Source organism: Trachypithecus francoisi, unplaced genomic scaffold (genome assembly GCF_009764315.1).
Source record: "Trachypithecus francoisi isolate TF-2019V2 unplaced genomic scaffold, Tfra_2.0 Lachesis_group1, whole genome shotgun sequence".
Classification (NCBI taxonomy): Eukaryota; Metazoa; Chordata; class Mammalia; order Primates; family Cercopithecidae; genus Trachypithecus; species Trachypithecus francoisi.
This window is the reverse complement of record NW_022681454.1, coordinates 56558425-56584504: the sequence shown is the minus strand read 5'-3', so window position 1 is coordinate 56584504 and position 26080 is coordinate 56558425. Positions and strand designations below refer to the sequence as shown.

Here is a 26080-nt window from a genome sequence, read left to right as displayed (position 1 = left end):
CCCTGATTGCAAATAAGACCACTTGGCCTTTGGTTTGTCTATATTTATCCCAAAGAGAGAGCTATGTATACACCCTTACATGTACCAGGTTGCCATGGAATCTTTAACTGAACGTTTTACACAATTTTTTTGTTTTCTGCCTGTGGGCATACCTGCTTGACAGTTGCAGTGTGGCAAATACTCATGGCTTTTCCTCCCTATCTTAAGTGTTTTTTTTTTTTTTCTAACTTTTTAGAATCGGGGGCATAGGCAGGTTTGTTACAAAGGTATATTGCATGATCCTGAGGCTTGCTGTATGATTATGCATCATCCAGGTAGTGAGCATAGTATCCATGTCCTTTGTCCCTTTTCCTTCCTCCCCCTTCTTTTATTCCCCAGTGTCTGTTGTTCCCATATTTATGTCCATGTGTACCCAATTAACTGTTTTCCCATCACTTTCAATTATCACCCCCTCACACTAAGCATTATATGGCAAAAAGTATTTTTAGATTGAGAATATGAAGAAAGAGATAATTAATTCATCCTCACGGGAAATAGGTAGCATGTATTTCATTCCAAGTGCGGGCTATGTGTTTGGTTTTCTTTTCAACACAATGCTGTACTATCTTATTTGCACAAAACTCCTCTGACACTTGTACTGCCACATTTTATGCTAATCAGAATTAGAGAGCTGGGGTCACACAGTTAATAGATGCTAAAGTCAGATCTAACCTTATGTGTTTCTGACCCTAAAGCTTGCTAAAAATTGCTCCCAGGTCATCTGCCTTTAAACCTTGCCGCCCTGGGAACTGAGCTAAACTGGAGGTTCTCTGGGTATAACTAACCAGAGCTAGAGTTTGAGATTAAAACCAGTTAAAACCCATTTTAAACCAAAAATATGAGAACAGCAGTGTCTGTGACTTGAGGACTGAGGAGTTTCGAGTCATTTGGAATGCCTTTTTGGGGAGTCACGGGCTTAGGAAGACAAAACCTCACTCAGGGTGAAAGGGATCCTAGGGAGAGGAAATGTCACAGCCACATAACCAGGGCCTGGCACCTAGCACGTGCTCAATAAACATTTGTTTCATGACGTTATAAAGTGCAAAACTCCCAAGTTGAATTTTACCATTTAACTGAAGAAAAATATCCAGAAGGCCACTGTAGAAAGATTGTAGGATTAGAGTCTATGGCCTTGCTATCCTGAACACATCTGATCTCAGAAGGTGACCAGGGTCGGGCCTGGTTAGTACTTGGATGGGACATCATGGGATTAGAATTGAGAAGAAAAAAAAAATCTGGAAGTTAAGCAACTAGCTTGACTTTTCTTGACCCCTTTTTCTTTGTAAAATGGAAGTGGTAATGATCTCTCACATAATAGTTGTGGGGTCAAATTAACTGATGGATATTAATGTGCTTTTTAAGCTGCAGGGTGTAAGAGCATATCATATGTTATTAGAGAAGTGTTAAAGGCAATGTCATGTAAGTATGCAAATGTTGATGGCATCTGATATCTTTCATGTTAAGATGTTCAGTGAGAAGGTGCCTTATTGCCAACAAGGCTAGGCACTTTCCTAAATCAGACTCTTATAAGGAAAAACAGCTCACATTTGTTTCCTCTCTTCACTGTGGAAGATGTTGCCCACAGCACCAGGGGGATGATACTCACTTGCCCCGTGGGCTTATCTGGCTCTTCAGGGAGAAAGAAAGATGAGAAAAGGCTATTTAGTTAATGAGGCCTCCATGTCCAGTTAGAATTTCCTTTGGTTCATTCTTCTTTCAGTCCTGTCTTCTAGGGCTGCAAGTGGCCTGAGGGTTTGCATCACTTTGTGAGTGTAAAATGTTAGGCTCATAAACACTTCGTGAGAACACGCCTTCTCTGTTTCAGACACTGTGCTCTGCCTTGGGCATACAAACATGAATAAGACACTGTGTCTGTTCTCCTGGAACTCTGGACTGTCTAGGGAGGTGGATTATTTTAGTACTACATTATTGATCTTCTGACAGACACATGGACTATGCTGGGGGAGCCCAAGGGAGCAGTTCCTAACTCAAGAGAGTACAGTCAGGTTTTACCTCCTCCAGGAAGATAAAACCTGAGATCAGCATTGAAGAATGTATCGACAGGAGTCAGAAGAAAAAGGGCATTTGAGACAAAAGGAGAAGCGTAGGGAGAAACTGAAAGATACAAAAAAGCATAGAATGTGTATGGTAAAGAAGGGTGCTTCAAGTAGTTTGATATTTTGGAATGTAACAAGGGCTCATGATTAAATAAAAAATCACCAAATTTAGGCCAGGCATAGTGGCTCATGCCTGTAATCCCAACACTTTGGGAGGCCAAGGCAGGAGGATTTCTGGAGCCCAGGAGTTAAAGACCAGCCTGAGCAATATAGTGAAACCCTGTCTCTACCAAAAATATAAAAAATTAGCCAGGTGTGTTGGTGCATGCCTGTAATCCCAGCTACTCGGAAGGCTAAGGCAGAAAAATTGCTTGAATCCAGGAGGCAGAGGTTGCAGTGAGCTGAGATCATGCCACTGCACTCCAGCCTGGTGACAGAGGGAGACTCCATCTCAAAAAAAAAAAAAAAAAAAATTAAAAAACTAGCTGAGCATGGTGGCATACACCTATGGTCCCAGCTACGTGGGAGGCTGAGGGGAGAATTGCTTGAGCCCATCAGGCAGAGGCTGCAGTGAACCAAGATTGTGCCACTCCAGTCCAGCCTCAGTGACAGAGTGAGACCCTGTCTCAAAAAAAAAAAAAAAAAAAATTACCAAATTTAGAAAATAACAAAGGAGGGCCACAAACAGTACGAGATGAGGCTGGAAGGGTTTACAAGAGCCAGCAGGTCATAAGGTCATGTAGGGCTTTGTGTGAAATGCTGAAGTTCAGATTTTATCATATGACAATGGAGAACGCTTTGAGATTTAGTTTGTTGTAATACTACAAGTATAAACTTGTAGTTTATAAATGTGTAATTGAATTTTCATCAGTATCACTTACATTTACATATCTGGTTTGGAAACACAAAGTTTTAAATAAGTGATGTTGTTGAAAACATGTTAATATATTCAGCAAAATGCAGTTTTCTTCCTGAAATACAAAAAGCTTTTCTAATGATGGTTTAGAAAAATGAAACTTGATCAATATCCATTCTCCAATATTATTTTGAGGTAGAATGTAGCCTTTGACCAACTTTTGCAAAGTAATAATTTGTTATTTAAAGTTATTAATAACCTAAGACATATATCTAGGCTAGGAACTAGAGTCTTGGTTTACTAATAACTATTTTATAAATTAAAAATAACACTTTAGTTTTACTTTGATATTTCTATTTATATATCCTAGATGATGAATAATAATATTCCAAGTAAATGTAAGTATCAGTTAAAATATGAAGCTTTCATTGTCTGAACTTCTGATATACATAAAACTAAAGACAGTATAAATAATCAGAGCTGTCAATCTTTTGGCTAAAGCCTGCCTTATTATTAAGCAAAATTCTACTTAAACCGATCACATGATTCCCTATTCTGAAGGCCAACAGACTTTGGCTTCAGAAACTTAGAGGAATGTTTCAAAAGGCAAAAGGAATCTGTTGTTCCTCTGAGTCAGCTTTTCTCAGGAGATCACTGGTTCTCAGCTGCCCATTCCTGCTGCTTTTCCTTCATTCCTGAAGTTCCAGCTCTCCCTCTGGTCTGTCTTCCTTTCAGTATTTATTTTAGAATAGGTCTGCTGATAACACATTCTTTTAGTTTTCTCCATCTAGGAATGTCTTTATTCTGCTGTCACCCTTGAAGGGCATTTTCGCTGGATGTGGAATTCTGGGTTGACTCTTTTCTTTCAGTACTTAACAAATGTTCACTTTCCTCTTGCTTCCATGGTTTCTAATGAAAAATGCACAGTCCTTTAAATATTGGCTCCTCCTGTATTCAATGTATTATTTTCCTCTGGCCACTCTCTTTAGTCTTTAGCATTTTGATTATGATGTGGACGGACTTAGTTTTCAGTTGATCGTATTTGGGGTTTGCTGAGCCTCTTGATTCTGTAAATTTATGTCTTTCACAAAATTCTGGAAGTTTTCAGCCATTCTGTCTTCAAATATTCTTAATGCATTAATCTCTTTCCCTTCTCCCTCCAGGACTTTAGTGAGTAGTGACACAGTATTTCGATGACGGTTCATATTGTCCCACAAGCTCCGTTCATTTTTTTTTTTTTAATCTGTTTTCTTTCAGTCCTTCAGATTGGATAATTTCTATTGGTCTGTTTTCAAGTTCACTGACTTTCCTATCTCCATTCTGCCAGTTATTTTTTTTTTTAATTTCAAATATTATAGTTTTCAGTTCTAAAATTTACATTTAAAAAATAGTTTCTATTTCTTTGCTGAGAACGTCTCTCTTTTCAAAGTTGTTTTAAAGACTTTTATAGAGTCTGGGCACAGTGGCTCATGCCTGTAACCCAGCACTTAGGGTGGCCGAGGCAGGCAGATCCCTTGAGTCTAAGAGTTCGAGACCAGCCTGGCCAACATGGTGAGACCCCCGTCTCTACAAAAAAAAAAAAGAAAAGAAAAAATTAGCCAGGGGTGGTGGTATGTGCCTGTAATCCCAGCTACCTGGGATGCTGAGGTGGGAGGATCACCTGAACCTGGAGGGTCGAGGCTGCAGTGAGCTGTGATTACGCCACTGAGCTCCAGCCTGGGCAACATTTGGCAATCCCAACATCTGGGTTATCTCAGCATTAGCATCTGTTCATTGCCTTTTCCCCTGAGAATTGGTCACCATTTCACTGGTTTTTTGTATACTGGGCAATTTTTGTATTGTATTTTGAACATTTTGAATACTATGCTGTGAGGCTGAGTTCTGTTAGAATCCTTTAGAGAATTTCTTTTTGTGATGCTTTAGTTTTAGGAGGCAGTCAACCTAGTTAGGTTTAGCCCGCAGGTTCTGTGTTACCCTTGGGTGGTAGTTCCAATGTCAGTTCCATTTTCAGGGCCATTGCTATATTGTACCAGTCTGTCCCACGTGTGCCTCTTGCAGAGGTTAGTCTGAGACTCGAGTGTCATTTCTCAAAGCTTTTGCTGTGCTGCTGTGGCTACAACCACAAACGTGTAGACTGAAGGTGTGCCGAGGACTTGTGTCTGCTCCTGCACAAAATGAGGGCATCTTCTTTCTCAGCTCTTTCCTGTCCAGTGTTAGCCCCACACTCTCTGGCTGGACAGAGAGGCTCCCCTGGTGTTCTGTGCTGCTGTGCAGTTCTGCATGACCAGGACCACCCTCACTGGAAAAGAGGGAAAGATAATGGGGATTCTCCTTACACTCTTTGGACAACAGGGTCTCATTTTCCCAGTTCCTCTGGCCAGAGGGAAGAGTTTTCTCTTGGGGTTCGAGAACCTGTGCCCCGCTGTGCAATGCATCTCTGAGTACAGCCACCCTTGGGGACAGAGCTGGGAGAAAAGAGAGCAGGTTGGAAAAGGACAGGATTTCCTCCACACTCTAGCTCACAGAGGCCCCTTTCCTAGACCTCTGGCTTTAAAGGCAGGGTTTTTGCTACGGTAGCCTCTGAGCAGCTCTGCACTGGGCCTGTCCTTGGGTCAGAGCTACAAAATCAAGGACAGAAAACAGGAAACTCACTCACCCCCATTATGGGTTGCACTTCAGGCCTGACTGCCTTCCCCCATCACTGCTATGGTGAACCTTTCAGAGTCCTCTTCAGAATCTAGAGATTTTAATTGTGATAAGTAGGAAGGGCTGCAGTGGGCTGGTGCTGCTGTCTTGGCCCCCACAACCCCAGGGTTTGTGACAGAGAGACATTTTAGAGAAGTCACTCTGGCAGCTGCGTGTGGAGTCGGACAAGAGGAGGGTGGACGTGGGGTCTCATAGCCCTCTGGGAAAGTAGTGATATGGGTCTCAGGGACAGTGCAGTAGGATCAGTGAGAAAGAGGGCCATTAATAAAAAAGTAGGAGTAAGATGGGCAGAACCTAGTGACGGATTAGATGCGGAAAATGGGAAAGAGAAGAGTCAAGGATGACTCGCAAGCCCCAGGCCTAGCTGTCAGAACTCAAACGGAAAAGTGGGAGGCCATTTGGGGGAGAGGAGATGATAAATTTAGTTAAATTTGAAGAGATTTAGTATTGTTTCTAGTGGGTTATCAAAGATCCCTGCTAACTGCAACGAAGAGACCATACTGAGTAGATTGGGTGGCTTTCTGGCCATAAGCCTTCCTGAGATGAAATGGTAAAGAACCATTGTTGATAGAGAATGTGCTGGAGAACATCTGAAATGGCAGCCAGGTCCCTGTGATCCTTCTGCTTTAATGAGGTTACACAACATGGGATGGAGCTTTGATCCAGTTGTTGTCACTAGGACAGAAACTGCCCCTGCCTCACTGAGGGTGAAATTCAGCTAAAGAAAGCAGAAATGGCTGCTGCAGCCTGCATCCTTCCTTTTAAGACTAAAGAAAGAAAGATACCAGCAAAGCCTATATGGTAGAAATAGCTTTATCTAGTCCTAGTTTTTATAAGCTAAGCTGAATTCCACTCTATTCCTAAGTCCCAACCACTTGGCTAGTAGTCCCGAATTACTCTTAAGACAGAGACACACAGAGGCCAACTGTGTGCGTAGAGTGATGTTATTGGCGACGTGGTCTTGTCAGGGGAAGGAGTATTCCCCCTACAGACATCTATCTAATATGAGTGGTGTGTCATCTTCAAATTGTTGTCTAATCTTACGACTGCACAACAAATAATTAGAATGTGTATAATACTTTATGTCATATTTTCCAAAGTGATTGCGTCAGCCTTCAACTCTTCAAACTTCTGGCATCCATTTCAACATTCATGTCGCGAAAAGTCGAATTTCTAGAAAATGCTTTTTAAAAACTCAATAGTGGAAAGAAGGCTTTTCTTTTTATCCTCATGGTTTTATTTCTATTATGACTTCTTTTGAAACTAATATCGTATGTTGCGATTTCCACCAGCCTCGTGTGAGCCTCATAGTATTCTTATGAGCTATTTTAATATAGTGGTGAAAGCCAGATGTATAGTGATGAAAGCCAGATGATCTGCGTTTAAGCCTGGCTCTGTGACTTACCAGCTGTGTGACCTTGAACAAGTTAAATAACCTCTATCCTCCTCACTTTCCTCATCAGTAAATGGGGATAATAATAATGCCTCTCTCACCGGGTTGTTGCAAGTAGTAATTGAATAGTGAAACACTTAAATGGTGTCTGGCACAGAGAAAGAGTTGAATGATTAGACATTATTATTAGTTTTCAGCAGGCGTTATTTTCTTCTTCTGTGGATAACTGAGACACAAAAGGTCAAGTGACTTGCCTGATGCGGAATTTTATGTCAGATCCTCCTGCCTCCTTGTCCACTGTTCATCCTGCCGCAGGCAGGAAGTGGGGAAGGGTCCAGCAGGATGTTTCTGCAGAGGATGAGGTGGGAGGAAGGGTCTGCGAAGCTATGTTTGGAGGAAGAATTCTTATAAATAGCATCTCACACAGGGTGAGCTAACAGTTTATGCCAGATGAGAAGTGGATAAATGATTTTACAAATTAAGTAGCTCCTGAGAGACTAGTGTGTTATTTAAAACAAAACACACCTCTTCTCCCTCCCCAGGTGAGTTATTCTGATAGAAATTGGTAGGTTTTTTGGAAGAGATCTGCCTGGCAAAGAAATGGCTATTTAGTACAGCCAGCTTTCCCTTGCAGCTGTCAGTTTCTCAAATTCCTCTTAACTGCATTTTTAAATTCAAATTCTCATATTTTAAGGGGCTTGTTAGGGTTTTAAAAAAATTCAAATGCCACCTACCTGAGGAACATTCAGCCAGGAGTGACTGATGTGACCACTCAGTAATTCTGGCCTTAGCATCTATGGCTGAGCTGTGAGATACCACATTATAGTCCAGCAAATATTAATAACTTTCCAAAATCAGAATGCCACAAAATGTATATTGGTTCTTTCCACAGAAGCCTCCCTGTGTCACTTCTATACATTTTCATCTCATTCTGTTCTTTCTTGTACCATGAAGCCTGAGGTACACACATGCTCCTGTGACAGATTTATTTATGGTTCTGCCCAGCACTGATGTCTCTGAAAACCAAAACAGGGTCTGGGAAGGAAAGATGAGGTAGGTTGGACAGCTGTGTCTGAAGCCTGATTGCAGTTCAGCTGGGTCAAGTTATTTTGACTCTTCCAGTCCACTGAACCATGCTCACCTCAGGGCCACGCCTGCAGTGTTGCTGATCTGCTTAAGTGCCCGAGAGAGCTTTTGAGCTGAGTTCAGCAGCAAATTTGAAAGGAAGAGTTCTCTCCTCTCATCACTCACCCCCACATGTAAGAGCAAACTACTTATCTTTCGTTTCTGCCCACTTGCAAATTGATAAGCATCACACACATCCTTTAAAATACCAGCCTCTGGCTGGGTGTGGTGGCTTTCACCTGTAATCCCAGCACTTTGGGAGACCAAGGCAGGTGAATAACCTGAGGTCAGGAGTTCGAGACCAGACTGACCAACATGGTGAAACGCCATCTCTACTAAAAGTACAAAATTAGCCGGGCATGGTAGCGGGCGCCAGTAATCCCAGCTACTCGGGAGGCTGAGGCAGGAGAATCACTTGCACCCGGGAGGCGAAGGTTGCAGTGAGCCAAGATCGCGCCATTGCACTCTAGCCTGGGCAACAAGAGCGAAACTCCATCTCAAACAAAACAAAACAAACCAAAAACAGCCTCTGAGAGCCACAGGAGGAGTTTTAAATACAATGAGGCCACATGAAATAATAGTTTAATAAGTGTTTTAGTTCCTTCCAGAAATGACAACACATACTACTAGTTTCCAAAAAAGTCATTAATAGAAATAATGAAAAACAGGCTGAAAAAAACCACCTTGTTTCTTTCCACTATTTAGTTTTTAAAAAGCATTTTCTAGACATTCTAGAAATTCTGCTTCTCAGGACATGAGGTTGAAATGGACGCCTGAAATTGGAATGAGCCGAAGGCCTTTTCCTGAGGGTGGAGTGATAAGAATGTTTTGCCCTGATAACTATCTCTTTCAATTTGGTATAACCCGGTTGTCTTTAAGTGTCTTCCAGTAACATCTAGAGCTACAAGCCTAGGAAATGTACCCTACAAGTTAAAAATTCCTGGGCTGACTTCATGTAGATGACATTCTCTCTCATCTATCTGAAAAACAGGAATGATGACATTTGACTTGTCTTAACCCAGTCCAGCAGGAATGCTGGGAGGTAACAACAGCATGCAGTGTTTATTTTTCCTGTTACTTTGCATTTCAGTATCCTTGCCATCTTCTCTATATGAGTGAAAGATCATCACACCCTGCCAGGCATTTTGCTGGAGGTACATAACATGTTATCTTGCAGGTAAATTTCATAGCTTCCAGCCAGAATTGCTTTTTTGAAAAATGAAATTTTTCCAGGAGAAGATAAGAAAACTTAAATAATTAATATTAAGCAATTTTAACAGCTTGAGGAAAACCAAAGATTATAACCTGTGATGAGATGGTGCAGCAGATATGGATTGATTGATTGATTGATTTAGAGACAGAGTCTCGTTCTGTCGCCCAGGCTGGAGTGCAGTGGTGAGATCTAGGCTCACTGCAAACTCCACCTCTCGGTTCAAGCGATTCTCCTGCCTCAGCCTTCTAGTAGCTGGGATTACAGATGCCCACCATCACACCCAGCTAATTTTTGTATTTTTTTCAGTAGAGATGGGGTTTCACCATGTTGGCCAGGTTGGTCTCAAACTCCTGACCTCAGGTGATCCGCCCACCTCGGCCTCCCAAAGTGCTGGGATTATAGGCGTGAGCCACTGCACCTGGCCTGGATGTGAATTTTTTAGCCACCTGCAGCCTCTAGGATTAGGCAGATTGAGAAAACAACAAGATGTCACCATTAAAGCCAGAACTTAGACATTTCAAGGACATTATGAACCTCACTCACTTGTGAAGTACCTCTGATGCTCCAACTCCAAGATGGGCAGATTGTGGAGAAATAAATATTTCCCTAGTCATTGTGATTACATTCTTAATGGACCTTCTCTGGTGCTGATATTGAAATAGTACACAAGTTGTCAGTACCCTTCAATTCTGTTGGTCAAAAATAGGTTTTTCCTATTTTATTTATTTATTTATTATTCCTTTAAAATGAGCATATACTTCCAACATAGAAGTTGTAACCTTTATGTTTAACCAAGTTTCCAGTTGAAGCCAGTTTGGGGTGTGTGTGTATATATACACACACTGATTTTAAATATATATATATATATATATATAGTATGTGTGTGTGTGTACATACAGATAATTTTTGAGCTGGGACCTTTTTAGCAGTTAAAAAAGTTAAGTTTTAACTAAAAAAGATTGTCTTCTTTCCATCTAGCTATTTTAGGCTAAGAGAAAAATGAGAGACTAATTACAAAAACCGTGTAGTTTAATTTCTGTTTTGCAAAAGAAGCAGTAGACACTTAATATAAATGAATTCAGGCCGGGCGTGGTGGCTCAAGCCTGTAATCCCAGCACTTTGGGAGGCCGAGACGGGCGGATCACAAGGTCAGGAGATCGAGACCATCCTGGCGAACACAGTGAAACCCCGTCTCTACTAAAAATACAAAAAACTAGCCGGGCGAGGTGGCGGGCGCCTGTAGTCCCAGCTACTTGGGAGGCTGAGGCAGGAGAATGACGGGAACCCGGGAGGCGGAGCTTGGAGTGAGCTGAGATCCGGCCACTGCACTCCAGCCTGGGCGACAGAGCAAGACTCCACCTCAAAAAAAAAAAAAATGAATTCAAACTAGAAGCCACTAAGACATTTACTTCCTTCAGTTAAATATATTGGGTATTTGCCTCAGTGTTTTATAAGTATGAAAATATGTGATTAAGGTGTCAAATTGCAGAGCTCTGATAACTGGAGACAGGGGAGGTAGAACAAGGAGTTGATTTTCTGATAAAGGTCTTGGTGTCCATTTCTAATGATTATACATGGGTGGCCCCTAAAGTGAGGCTGACTTGAGTTCACGGCAGCCCTACCTGATGGTACGTGTGCACCATTAAGCCATCTTTGTTTCCTCCCTTGTTATAGGTAGATAAAACAGTATCTACTATAAGATTGCTGGGAAGACTAAGTAACATAATCAATGTAGAATTTCTCCATATGTATGGCGCATATCAACTGCTCTACAAATGGTAGCTACAGTTAATATTCAACTCAACTCTAAGACCTTAGGCGAATCCCTTAATTCCTCTGACCCTTGGCCTCTGTATTTGTAAAATAAGAGTACTGTTTACTCTACCTGCCTACTTACCCATGGTATTGTCATGAGGATCAAATGAGAACATGTCTTAAAAGGACTTTTAAAAATGAGTAGTTGGCCAGGCACGGTGGCTTACGCCTATAATCCCAGCACTTTGAGAAGCCGAGGTGGGTGGATCACTTGAGGTCAGGAGTTCAAGACCAGCCTGGCCAACATTATGAAACCCATCTCTACTAAAAATACACAAATTAGCCAGGCATGGTGGCTGGCGCCTGTAATCCTAGCTATTTGGGAGGCTGAGGCAGGAGAATTGCTTGAACCCAGGAGGCAGAGGTTGCAGTGAGCCAAGATTGTACCATTGCACTCCAGTCTGGGTGACAACAGCAAAACTCCATCTCAAAAAAAAAAAAAAAAAAAAAAAAAAGAATAGTTAAGAAACCAGTTAGAAGGCAGAGCTATATATAGCATGACACAAGGGAGAACCTTACAAGGTTGTGTGTAATCAAGTGTTGGCATATGAGGTTTAGAGAAAAACAATGGTAGACCCTTAGGGAAAGAAGGTTATTATGGCATAATATTGGGGGACACTCCATATAGAGGAGGGGGAGGGTATTCAGCCGAGCCTTGAAGACGACAGAAGGCGGCTGGGAGAGGTGACTCCTGCTTCCACTGGCACCTCCTGTTGGCTGATCTTTGTGGTCTCATCTGTCATTTCAGGCTGAGCTCATTGGAAGCCTCACCCACAAGCTGGAGACCCTCCAGGAGGCGAAGGGGAGCCTGCTCATGGACATCAAGCTCAACAACGCCCTGGGAGAAGAGGTGGAGGCTCTGATCAGCGAGCTCTGCAAGCCCAATGAGTTTGACAAGTATAGGATGTTCATAGGGGATTTGGACAAGGTGGTCAACCTGCTGCTCTCCCTCTCAGGGCGTCTAGCCCGTGTTGAGAATGTCCTTAGCGGCCTTGGTGAAGATGCCAGTAATGAAGAAAGGGTAGGTGGCCTCGTGATGCAGTTCAACAGGTTCTCCCTTAGAGTCCACATACATAGAGAGGTGCCATTAGATGCCATCCTTTCTCTCAGGAAGGTTTGGGGCAGGGAGAGAATACATATATAGGTAACCAAGAAACAGAGAAGGCATTTTCTGTGTCAAGATATAATGCTGGCTGGGTGTGGTGGCTTATACCTGTAATTCCAGCATTTTGGGAGCCCAAGGCAGCCCTAGCCAACATGGTGAACCAACATGATGAAACCCCGTCTCTACTAAAAATAAAAAAATTAGCCAGGCACCGTGGTGCATGCTCGTCATCCCAGCTACTCAGGAGGCTGAGGCAGGAGAATCACTTGAACCTGGGAAGCAGAGGTTGCAGTGAGCCAAGATTGCACCACTGCACTCCAGCCTGGGTGACCACCTGCAAAAAAAAAGATGTAATGCTGACACTTAAGGTTCACGGAATTCTTGGGAAAGTAAAAACCACAGGCACCAGAGTTTCTTTCCTCCCAACTGTCTTCCTTCCTTTCTTTCCAAAAAAGATAAAAACATGATGAGTACATTGAAACAGGGAGGGGGCAGGAACACAGGCTCAAGGCTCCAGGGCATCTTACAGGAGAGGCCACAGGCACTCAATGAGGATGCACTGGGGTGTCTCCACTGCACCCCCTCCTTGAAGGAAGGGTACAGGGGGACAGGTAACAGTGCTGACCCCGCTGGAGACAGTTCACCAAGACCTTCCACCTGTCAGGCACTGTGAGCTTATGCGCAGCCTCATGGAATCCTCACAGCAGCCCAGTGAGGGAGCTAGGATAGGAGTCCTACTGCAGACCCCAAGTTGTATCACTACATCGAACAGAATTCCAGAGCTACAGAGCATTCTTCGTCTACTCATCTGTACAGCAAATAGTTAATGGAGGTCTCGTGTGTGTCACTTAGTGGTCTAGGCACAACTGGGATACATTTGTGAGCAAAGAAGACAGATCCTACCCTCCTGATACTGAACAACAAACAGTAGACACAATTATCTTATATATATGTGCACACTGTGAGTGTGTGTGTACATACATGCTAGAAGACGGAAAGTACTCCAGCCATGAAGAGGGGCTCCTTTTCTTGTCTATGCTACCATCTTTTTCTTTTTTTGTTATTTTTGAGATGGAGTCTCACTCTGTCACCCAGGCTTGAGTGCAGTGGCACAGTCTAAGCTCACTACAACCTCTGGCTCCCGGGTTCATGCCATTGTCATGCCTCAGCCTCCCAAGTAGCTAATATTACAGGCGCGCACCACCATGCCCAGCTAATTTTTCTATTTTTAGTAGAGATGGGGTTTTGCAATATTGGCCAGGCTTGAGCTCCTGACCTCAGGTGATCCACCCACCTTGGCCTCGCAAAGTGCTGGGATTGCAGGCATGAGCCACCGCATCCAGCCTACCATACCATCTTGCTTTTTCATTGCTCTCATGGATTCTCCAATAGTTTCTAATATATTGCATTAAAAGGAAAGATGTCCTTTTTCAAATAGATTTTAAAAGGATTAGAAAAAGTCTGGATCCTAATCATTTAGGAAAGTGACTCAGCATTTAGGAACTCTGCAGCACCACTCTCAGCATCTACCTCATGTCAATGTGCTGAGTCAGCTTCCTTATCTAGAAATTGTCTGATACTACCTAACTCAGAAGTGTGTCCTTTCCTCCTTTCTTCCACTCAGCAAACAGCTAACAGTAGCCGGTCAAATATAAGGTGCTGTGTCTGCTGGGGACAAATGCTGACTAAGACACCGGCCCTGCTCTCCAGGAACTCACAAGTTATGGAGGAAAGCAGTATGCAGGAGCAATTGTGTCCTGGTGCTGAGCATAGTGAGAAACAGCCACCAAACACTTCTCAGTTGGGGGAGTGTAAGGCAGGAAGGACTTCACACACTGGCACATGAATACAGTTTAGAAGAACCTCTTAATTCTAAGAGGACTGAGAGGGGAAGGACCTCACCATTTAGAAGAAATACCATGGATAAAGTCAAGAAAGAGATGCCATTTAAGAATTGATTTGCATGTGGTTTGGTATGTCTAGAACATACAGTGATTGCTTCGTTGGTTTGTTTTTTAAAATAGTGAGCTAAGGCTGGGCGCAGTGGCTCACACCTGTAATCCCAGCACTTTGGGAGGCCAAGGCGGGCAGATCACGAGGTCAGGAGTTTGAGACCAGCCTGGCCAACATGGCAAAACCCTGTCTGTACTAAAAATACAAAAATTAGCTGGGTGTGGTAGCGTGTGCCTGTAATCCTAGCTACTTAGGAGGCTGAGGCAGGAGAATTGCTTGAACCTGGGAAGCGGAGGTTGCAGTAAGCCAAAATCACACCACTGCACTCCAGCCTAGATGACAGAGCAAGACAGTCTCCGGAAAAAAAAAAAAAGTGAGCTATAGGAATATTAGAAACCGACAGAAAGTACATGGCTCTATCAAAAGGGATAAAGAAGAAAGTTCAAAGAAGGTGTGGGAAGGATTAAGGGGGAAACCAGGAAAGGGTAATGAGGGCTCCTCCCCTTGCCTCTCACCCAGAGCTAGCATCAGCAGCAAAGCATTATCGGCCTCTTCCTGAAGGAGCAAGGGGAAGGGAGCCCTGATCAGAACCATAGCTGTAGCTGCCCCACAGCACTGAGGCCCTGGTGAAAGAATGCAACTGCCACTAACTCAAAGCCTGGCACAGAGGCAGCCAGGGATACATGCCACAATTGCTTTTTGCACTCTCCAGTCTCTTTTCCATCACTCCCCGTGGTCAAATCCAGACAGCAAGGGAGCCCAGTGGATGCAGCCCCTAGAGTTCAGATTCCCTCAGCACAGGGCAGAGGAGAGTGGACCTGGAGAGGCAGACACAATATCCAGCACAGAAAATCATCACAAAGACCTTACCGCAGTCATACCCTAGACTTTAGACTTCAGCCTGTAGGTCAGGAAGTCATGAACTAACTTCGTGACTTCGTCAGCCTGGGGAAGGGCAAGATTGATGTTAAAATAACAGTTGGGAGGCCCATTGTAATAGTCTAGACAAGGAGGGTTTATGCTATTGATGTAGACAATTGTCCTGGGGATAGAGAAGAGGGAATAAATCAGAATGAATTTGGATTAGCAAGGGGCATGTTAGATGAGGGGAAGGGTAGAGCAGAAAATAATTCCAAGTTTCCTATTGGGCCACCTGGATGAATGCTCTAGATATCTGAGATAAGAAAGACTAGAGAAGTTTCTAGTTTGGGCAAGATAAATTGTTCTAGAACCGAATTAAATTCAACACTTACATGCACGCCTCCACTCTTAAATACAAGTAAGTTTGCTCACCTGAAAAATACTACAGCAGTACTGTTTTTTATCATGATTGGTCTTTGTTAAGAAACTAAAACTATAAGTAGAAATGAGAAAAGGAAGAAAAATAGTTACCCAATGAGGAGTAGTGAAGACCAGAATTGGGGACGAGTATCTACAAGGCTTCAGCTGAATCTCTTAAAAAATTTAATCTGAAGCAAATATGAAAAAAGTGTTCATATTAAGATTTGGCACCATTAATGATAGGTATACAGAATGATGGGCATTCTCTATACATTACTGATGTCTAAAATATTTTATATATTTTTTAAGGTAGGTGATGAAAAAATTCTCAATTTTTAAACTTATATCTCTACGGTACTTTGAAAGGCATCTTCATTCAAATTCAGTCCCTCGGGGTTTTTTTTTTTTTTTAAGGTATGTTTTTCTGCTTAGGGAAAGGAAACTTATGCCAATAAGCCTTAATTCTTCACTTTTCCCCCAGGCATTATTGTGTAAGATGTGACAGGCTAGTTTAGGGAGATTTAGGGCAAAGACACATGAGCCTTTGATAACTCTACATAAGCTATTTATAAGTGATCTTATTTCTTGATTTATTTTCATTTTAATTTTCTGCAATCACTTTTTTTAAATTTCAGTAGGTTTTGGGGGAACAGGTGGTGTTTTGTTACATTGATAAATTCTTAGTGTTGATTTCTGTGATTTTGGTGCATCCATCACCCAAGCAGTGTACACTGTACCCGATGTGTAGTCTTTTATCCCTCACCCACCTCCCACCCTTCCCACTGAGTCCCCAAAGTCCTTTGTACCCTTCTTATGCCTTTGCATCCTCAATAGCTTAGCCCACTGAAAACTGAGAACATACAATGTTTGGTTTTCCATTCCCGAGTCACTTCACTTAGAATAATGGTCTCCAACTCCATCCAGGTTGCTGCAAATGCCATTATTTTGTTCCTTTTTATGGCTGAGTAGTATTCCATGGATGTGTGTGTGTGTGTGTGTGTGTGTGTGTGTATAAACCACAATGTGATACCACCTTACTCCTGCAAGAATGGCCATAATCAAAAAATAATACATGTCAGCATGGATGTGGTGAAAAGTGAACACTTTTACACTGCTGGTGGGAATGTAAATGAGTACAACCTCTATGGAAAACAGTATGGAGATTCCTTAAAGAACTAAAAGTACACCTACCATTTGATCCAGCAATCCCACTACTGGGTATCCAGAGGAAATAAGTAATTATATGGAAAACACACTTGCACACCCATGTTTATAGCAGTACAATTTGCAACTGCAAAAAAGGGAACCGGCCCAAATGCCCATCAATTAACAAGTGAATAAAGAAAATAAAGAATATATATACACATACATATATATGTATATATACACATATATACACATACTATATATACACACACACATATAAACACATACCACACTTTCTTTATCCACTTGTTAATTGATGGGCATTTGGGCCAGTTCCCTTTTTTGCAGTTGCAAATTGTGCTGCTATAAACATGGGTGTGCAAGTGTGTTTTCCATATAATTACTTCTTTCCTCTGGATAGATACCCAGTAGTGGGTGGGATTGCAGGATCAAATGGTAGATGTACTTTTAGTTCTTTAACGAATTTCCATACTGTTTTCCATAGTGGTTGTGCCAGATTACATTCCCACCAGCAGTGTAAAAGTGTTCGCTTTTCACCACCTCCATGCCAACATGTATTTCTGATTATGGCCATTCTTGTAGGAGTAAGGTGGTATCGCATTGTGGTTCTGATTTGCATTTCCCTGATAGAGATGTTGAGCAGTTTTTCACGTTTGTTGACCATTTGTCCATCTTCTTTTGAGAATTGTCTATTAATGTCCTTTGCCCACTTTTTGATGGGATTTTTTCTTGCTGATTTATTTGTAGATTCTGGATATTAGTTCTCTGTTGGACACACAGCTTGCAAAGATTTTCTCCCACTCTGTAGGTTGTCTATTTACTCTGCTGTATTTTGCTGTGCAAAAGCTCTTTAGTTTAATTAAGTCCCATCTATTTATCTGTTTTTGTTGCATTCCCTTTTGGATTCTTAGTCATGAACTCTTTGCCTAAGCCAATGTCTACAAGTGTTTTTTCTGATGTTATCTTCTAGAATTTTTATGGTTTTAGGTCTTAGATTTAAGTCCTTGATCCATCTTGAGTAGAGTTTTGTTTAAGGTGAGAGATGAGGATCTACTTTCATTCACCTACATGTGGCTTACCAATTATTCCAGCACCATTTGTTGAATAGGGTGTCCTTTCTTCCCTTTGTTTTTGTTTGCTTTGTCGAAGATCAGTTGGCTGTTAAGTATTTGGCTATATTTCTGAGTTCTCTATTCTGTTGCATTGGTCTATATGCCTGTTTTTACACTAATACCATGCTGTTTTGGTGACTATAGCCTTGTAGCATAGTTTGAAGTTGGGTAATGTGATGCCTCCAGATTTGTTCTTTTTGCTTAGTCTTGCTTTGGCCACGTGGGCTCTTTTTTGGTTCCATATGAATTTTAGCATTGTTTTTTCTAGTTCTTTGAAGAATGATGGTGGTATTTTGACGGGAATTGCATTGAATTTGCAGATTGCTTTTGACAGTATGGTCATTTTCACAATATTGCTTCTATCCATCCATGAGCACAGAGTATGTTTCCATTTGTGTGTGTCATCTATGATTTCTTTCAGCAGTGTTTTATAGTTTTCCTTGCAGAGGTCTTTAACCTCCTTGATTAGGTATATTTCTAAGTATTTTATTTTTTTGCAGCTATTGTAAAAGTGGTTGGGTTGAGTTCTTGATTTTATTCTCAGCTCGATCGCTGTTGGTATATAGCAGTGCTACTTATTTGTGTACGTTGATTTTGTATCCTGAGACTTTACTGAATTCATTTATTAGATGTAGGAGCTTTTTGGATGGTCTTTAGGGTTTTCTAGGTATAGGATCCTATCATCGGCAAACAGCAACAGTTTGACTTCCTCTTTACCAATTTGGATGCCGTTTCTTTCTCTTGCCTGACTGCTCTGGCTAGAACTTTTAGTACAATGTTGAATAGCAGTGGTGAAAGTGAGCATTCTTGTCTTGTTCCAGTTCTCAGGGGGAATGCTTTCAACTTTTCCTTGTTCAGTATAATGTTGGCTGGGGGTTTGTCTCCTTAATTACTTTGCCTAAAATGTCTGAATGGTTAAATATAAATTTTTTAAATTTAAAAATGATACTATGTGTCAGCATGTTGGACAGAGAACCGCATTAAAGATAACGTATGCTACAATATCACAGAGAAGCATAAGAAACTCTTAAGAGTATGACATTGCCATCATTGTTCAACAGAATTTCTCTCATTTTAGATTCAGAGGCCTGCAAAAGAGAACTGAAAAAATGGAAACTGACTTCTTCAGAGATGGGAAATATGATGATCTCATTGTTATTATGAATTAGAGGTTCTCAAACTTTAGCCCCAAAAGAATCATCTGGAAGCCTTGTTAAAACAGGTTACTGGGCCTCACCTCCAGAGTTTTTTATTCAGGAGGTGGAAGAGGGCCTGAATCCTTGCATTTCTAACAATTCCCAGGTGATGCCACTGCTGCTGGTCCAGCAACCACACCTTGAGAACCACCATATTAGTGTATATACTCAAATTACCTTGATTTTTTTTTTTTTTTTTTTTTTTTTGAGACAGAGTCTCACTCTGTCACCCAGGCTGGAGTGCAGTGACATAATCTCGGCTCACTGCAACCTCCGCCTCCTGGGTTCAAGCAATTCTCATGCATCAGCCTCTCGAGTAGCTGGTACTACAGGCGTGCACCACCATGCCTGGCTGATTTTTGTATTTTTAGTATAGACGGGGTTTCACCTTGTTGGCCAGGCTGGTTTTGAACTCCTGGCCTCAAGTGATTCACCCGTCCTAGCCTCCCAAAGTGCTGTAATTTGAGGCGTGAACCACCATGCCCAGGTGATTATTGGTTTTTTAAGTCAAGAATCCGAAAGCAGTTTTATCCCCAATTTAATGTAACACCTCTCAAACTGAAGCTACCCTATGATGTTACAAACTAGAGAATGCTGTAATATGTAATATAAGGATAATAAGCTGGTTTTCAAAAAGTTAGCCTCCTTACTTAGGAGTGACAATAGGATTAGAGCTTAGATATTTCCCAGTCCTGTCAGAGGTGTCCTTGCAGGGAGTCTGGCTGTTTTCTCCTTTTCCCTGGCCCTCATTGATCTGTCCGATTTTCCCTGGCAGAGCTCTCTCTACGAGAAAAGGAAGATCCTGGCTGGTCAGCATGAGGACGCCCGGGAGCTGAAGGAGAACCTGGATCGCAGGGAGCGGATAGTGCTGGGCATCCTGGCCAATTACCTTTCAGAGGAGCAGCTCCAGGACTACCAGCACTTCGTGAAAATGAAGTCCACGCTCCTCATCGAGCAGCGGAAACTAGACGACAAGATCAAACTGGGTCAGGAGCAGGTCAAGTGTCTGCTGGAGAGCCTGCCCTCAGATTTCATTCCCAAGGCTGGGGCCCTGGCTCTGCCCCCAAACCTCACGAGTGAGCCCACTCCTGCTGGGGGCTGTACTTTCAGTGGTGTTTTCCCAACATTAACCTCTCCACTTTAACCTCTTCTAAAATACCCAACCAAAAGATCACTGTTTCTCTCAACTCTATTTAATCTGAAAAATGTTTCAGTACAAACCACTGTTTGAACTATCTGGGTTATTGGTGTTTGTTCTGGATGAAAGGAAAAAAATTCTCTTCAGGAGGAAGCCTTTTTCCTTCTTGCCCTTCCTGATTGATCTTCTGAGAGCTCGAATGCTGCTGGACACATACCCCTTTCTATTATTACTTTGTAGTAGAAAGAAAGTTAATGAAACTGAGAACTGATTGGAGGGTGTTTGATCATTTAGTTTTTAACAGGCTGAGGCAACATGGATCAGTGTGTGTCCCCCTCAGGAATGTATCCACAGTGGCCTTCCTTGCTGGTGGGCAGTGTATCCTGATGGCAGGGTACAAGTACCATTAATGAAGGGTCTGCAACATAAAGCCTTAAAAAGACACACACTAAGAAAACTGTAAAATCTTGAACATTGTTATTTATATTTTTTAAAATGGAAAAGATCATTATGTTTGTTGTGCTAACCACTTACTTGATTCTGTTTTGTGGTGGACGTAGACGATTACGTTTGAGCTTTGTATTTTGTGAAAACCTTAATGAAATGAATTCCAAAGATAGTCACGTTGAGCGTGAAGACTTTTTTTTTAACATTCCTGTCTTATTTTTACAAACATGAGCAGGCATTCTGCACTTCCACTGGACCGAGTATGGGGGAGTCCTGTTCCCCTGCTCTTTTCCTGTATCACACCTTCCCCAGGAGGAAGGCCTCATGCACTGCGGTTATTGCATCATTTCCTAGTGCTTCATGTCATTATCACTGGTGGGGAAACAAAGCTAAATTTTATTAAGAAAGACAACAACTCTCAGGCCTATATCATAGGAGGAGGACATCCAGAATCCAACAAAATTCAAAACGGAACCCATGCTGTTCTCCTGAACAAGATTTGGGCTAAACACGGCCTGTTTATTGAGACTGTTTTAATGATGCTTTAAAAAAAAAAAGTTTTCTAAAATGTCAAACCTGTCAACCACACTTTGATTAAAAACTCCCTCCTTAACCTCTGAAGACTGATTTTGCTTTATGGTTTTTCAATAATAACATTTCAGAGGTTACTCTGTAACTCCAGTTGTAAGCCTATAAAAACGAAGTGGAAGGCCGAGGAGTTACGGGCTGGCAGCCAGGCTATGTTTACAGCTACTGGAGATAGCAGTAGCCTAATACTTTGAGCAGATGGTACATCCCAGGCTGTGCTGTAGGTAGATCTGTTATTTCACATTTGATCTGTGGCTGGTGGCCACCTTTGTTGATTTGGGCTTACGAGTTTCATAGTAGCCAGTGTTAGAAAATTGGGGGAGTAAAATTTTGCATTAAAAAAAAAAAATTACAAGGGAACCAAATGTCTCTTCTCCCCTTAGTACATTTTAATTACTTAATGAATTTTTATCTCCTAGGTAAGAATATCAAAATTATAGTTTGGGTCTCCGGTAGAGGTGTGTTTTGATTAGCTTATAAACAACTGGCCACCCAGAAGTTTCCTTTGCATAGTCAACCAAAGCTATGGCTTTGTTCTTTGGAGCTTATATACTGCGTGACTCCATTGATACAAATAAGACAGCACCTTGGTTTCCCAGGGGTGTTTTCATTCAGAGGTCCTGTCTCCCAGGGAAGCAGTAGAACCAGTGACAGCATTCAATAGCCACACTGCATGGTCATCAGTCTTAGGCCAACATGGGCCTGAAATTAACTCCATCAGTAACTACCTGTGTGTCTTGCTGATACTGAATGAGCCCTCACAAGCCAAGCCAGGTAGAAGCCAGCCAGCAAACACCTACAGCTATTCTTAGTGAAATTGCTCAGAGGAATCCAGGGGGCTCCCAGTTCCCAACACTCTTCAAGATTACCATTTTTCACAATTTGACTGGGGAACATTTTACATATTCAGTCTTTCTCAATAACTTCTATTTATTTTCTTGAGAAAGGGTCTTACTGTGTTGCCCAGGCTGGAGTGCAGTGGTGTGATCACAGCTCATTGCAGTCTCAACCTCTGAGGCTCAAGCCATCCTCCTATCTCAGCCTTCCGAGTAGCTGGGACCACAGGTGTGCACCACTATGCCTTGCTAATTTTTTGATTTTTTTGTAGAGACAGGGGTCTCGCTATGTTGCCCAGGCTGGTTTCAAACTCCTGGGCTCAAGGGATCCTACCACTTTGGCCCCAGAAGTGCTGGGATTACAGGCATGAGCCACTGCACCCGCCACTTTTCTAATTTATAGACATAAAAGTGATTGACTCCCACAGCACAGTAACAGGCAATGCTGCTTGGCATGCCACAAACATCAGAAAGCTTGTGACACTCCTAGGATTGTATCCATTCTTTCATTACATGGAAACATTGTTCTGTTATGTGAAATGGGTAAGGCACCAAGTGAGACTTTGAAATACAATTTTTAGGTGAATGTGATATTTATTGTAGTAGGGCTTGACCTCTGTGCTTTAAAGAAATCACTAACCAAAATTTCAAAGTTTCATTTTAAATGCGTTTAGCTAGAAATCTATGTATTTATCCCTTTCCCATTTTGCATTCTTCTCCCACTATTTTTAAAATGTCATTTATAGTAGAAACCATCCTTCTTTCTGCCAACAGTATCCTTTGCCAAGACCATGAAAACAGTCAGGAGCATGTTGGTGATCAGGGTTTCAGAACACGTGTGATGTCGCTGAGAATGTTTGTTCACAGTCAATCATTGTCTCTGTGGATGTGATCAGTTTGGAGATATACTTCTGGTCAGAAGTCAGGTGAGATAATTTTGCAATACTCCATATGCAGATACTCTAGCCACCTGCAAGGTTCCAGGAAAGGACAATGTCCTGTGGGAAAATCAGGAGGCCTCCACTTCCTGGGCCATTTGAGAAGTTCCTGGGCATGTCTCTACGTGTTGGTTGACTCAGCCATTTCTCAAGCTGTTTTGTTTCTTGCGGTGGCCACTAAACCCCAAAGAATGAAGGGAGGATCCAGAGCGAAAGTGCCTGAGTTTCTCTACGAGACGAGACGGTGTCAAAACCAAACATCTTTTCCTTTGCTATAGGGGAACATTTTAGGGTTTGTTTTGCACAGCTGGTTTCCAGACTAGAAGATTAACAAGTGTGGGTCCGCCCCTAAGAAACAGTGGCTGTCTTTTTAAGGTGAGGAGTGTGGGCTTAACTGAGGTCCTTTGAGGGAGCTATAAAGGAGAAACAGCCTGGGACATCCCAGTTTTCCTATTCTTCCACTGTTAATATCTCATCTAAAATAATTCATGAGTTTAAATGGTAAATATATGCTTTAAGCTCTACCTTTAAACTCATATGTTATTCAGGCATCTCTTATTAAGATAGTGGGTCTCTGGATACCCAGGGAAATGTTGGCTTTTTATTCTTACATAGTTCCAAAATTTACTTGTCTTCAGTTTAATTGTCCACGGTAGTGCTGGCTTCATTGTTAGGTTGGAGTTATTATTTTCCTTTTGGAACAATAGGAGTTTTATTCACCTTACTATAAGAAAAAGGAAGAACTACAGCCAGAAATAACTTCATTTCCTAACAAGGTATAAAAAGTGGTCAGGTGACTGTGAATGTGCTCTTCTACACAGGAATAGATTATTGGAATAAAATATTTCCTGCTGCCTTAACTCTTTGGGATGTATAGGATAAAATGATAAAGACCATTTTAATATCAGAAAGGGTTGTCTTATTAATTTCTAAGTAAAACTTCACATTTCTTAATGGGGACCTCATTCAGAAACTAAATCATGGTTTCTCAAAGTGTGGTCAGGATACGATCTGCATCAGAATCCTTGGAATGCTTGTTAAAAATACCAATTGCTATGACATAACCAAGTCTGCTGGAATCTGCATTTCAGCAAGTTTCCCATGTTATTCTGATGTATTTTAACATTTGAGAGCCACTGCCAATCATCTGTACAGTTCCTACTGTTATGATCACAATAAGACTAACATGAATTTAATAATCTGAATAATTTTTTAAATTTAAATAAAAAACTGAGAAATTGAAGTTAATTTAAAAATAAAAATAACCTTAGAAGTTGAAAGTCCTGTCATATTTATTCTATTAGCTATATAATTATAAGTTTATACTGTCTCCACTACTTTTATGTAATCGCCAAGGTTGTGATACAGATTTTGTCCCCTGTTCACCCTTCCCTAGATCTGTTTTAAACAAGTTATGCACTTATTCTGATTTAATTGCACTAATTATTTTTCCTCAAAAGGAATCAGTTTTATCACACGTTGCCAGTAATTTTAAGTTCTGCCCTGACTGAAATTAATCAACTGGCCTTTTCAGTGGGAACTTTACTGATTCAGTGGGAATCAGATTCCTGTTGCTTCATCACAAATTTTATCCTTCATATGAATTAGAACCTCTCCTGGTGTGGATTTGACAATCTAGCTAATGAAACAAGACTGTGTTCATTTCCTTTGAGAAATGAAAGCAGCTGTCACCCAATTTTGAAACTCTAAAATCAAAATTAGGCAAGAAAAAAGTTGTGAATGAAAAAACTGGCTCACTGATTCCTACTTCGTTCTATAAATTATTCTCTAAGTGGAAAGGCAGCTGTATTTCTTGCTAAGACATCAGCATTGCTATTGCTTTACAGTAGGCTGAACGGGGGAAATATAATTTATATAAAGAGTTATGAAATTCTGATAAACGAGTGACGATAGGACATAAGGAAATTCTGTCTGGTATCCTAGAGTTAAGGAAGAGTACTCAAGGAAAGACGAGCTGGGAAAGAGTCCCAACCCTGAGGTTCAGACTTCCTTGGAGAACTGAACTCGACCCACATAGCAGGGAAGTTAGCTGGTTTGCCCAGGCTGGAACTGCTCTGCAGTCCCTGAGTACATAGGAAACAACCCTCCAGGGTGCAGGCAGGGTCAGTCCACCAGCAATCAACGGCCTGGCTGTGCACAGAGAGTGAGGGCCTGCAGCAGGCGTGATGCATTAGTGGGAACCCTCCAGGTCACAAGTGATCCGCACAGGATCTGCAGAGAGTGAGGAGCCAGTGTCGGCGGAAGGCTTTCCGGGCACTGATTCCTGCAGGAATCTTTCAGGGCTCAAGTTTGTAATCCACAGGCCCAGGAGAAGGTTATGGCCAGAATGAGGCTGCAAGGTCCCAAGGCACCACTAATTGTAGGCAGTGGTTGGAGCAGAACTCCATCATATGTCCTCACACCCATACCACTGACCCATCAGGCAGCAGCCACCAACGGCCCCAACAGCGCCCCCTATGGAAAGAGCTTAACATCGTGCTGACTGTAAAGGAGAGATGCTTAAAAGGACCCTGCCCATCACCATAGACACTTGATTGAAGGGTTAATCCGGAGCTGAGAGCCAATAAATTGATAGCTGTCACAGACATATTGTTCTACATATATACCCTGGCATTATCTTCTGATATCACATATAATTTTATAGTTGCTGATTCTGTAAGAACCATTCCTCAGATAATAAAGAAAACAGTGCTTATAAAATGGACAACATATCTCTTGAAGGAGATGTCACATGGAAAGCAGTTTCTCATTTATGTTTTCTTTAAATGTGCTCCATACACCTATATTACTCCAAGTATCCAAAGAAACAGATTTAGGCCGGGCGCGGTGGCTCAAGCCTGTAATCCCAGCACTTTGGGAGGCCGAGACGGGCGGATCACAAGTTCAGGAGATCGAGACCATCCTGGCTAATACAGTGAAACCCCGTCTCTACTAAAAACTACAAAAAACTAGCCGGACGGGCCGGGCGCGGTGGCTCAAGCCTGTAATCCCAGCACTTTGGGAGGCCGAGACGGGCGGATCACGAGGTCAGGAGATCGAGACCATCCTGGCTAACACAGTGAAACCCCGTCTCTATTAAAAAATACAAAAAACT

At 42.0% G+C, this 26080-nt stretch overlaps 1 protein-coding gene across 5 annotated transcripts in view; it reads left to right on the top strand.

Annotated features, from left to right (window-relative positions):
• SHROOM3 (shroom family member 3) overlaps positions 1-24238 on the top strand; it is a 203375-nt gene extending 179137 nt beyond the window's left edge. For all 5 annotated transcript variants that reach the window (XM_033214359.1, XM_033214360.1, XM_033214358.1 and 2 more), the window contains 2 exons: positions 11953-12225; positions 19794-24238. In XM_033214359.1, coding sequence (XP_033070250.1) covers positions 11953-12225; positions 19794-20162 — 642 coding nt within the window. In that variant the 3' untranslated portion in view covers positions 20163-24238. The remainder of the gene's footprint in view (positions 1-11952; positions 12226-19793) is intronic.
• The last annotated feature ends 1842 nt before the right edge of the window (positions 24239-26080 follow it).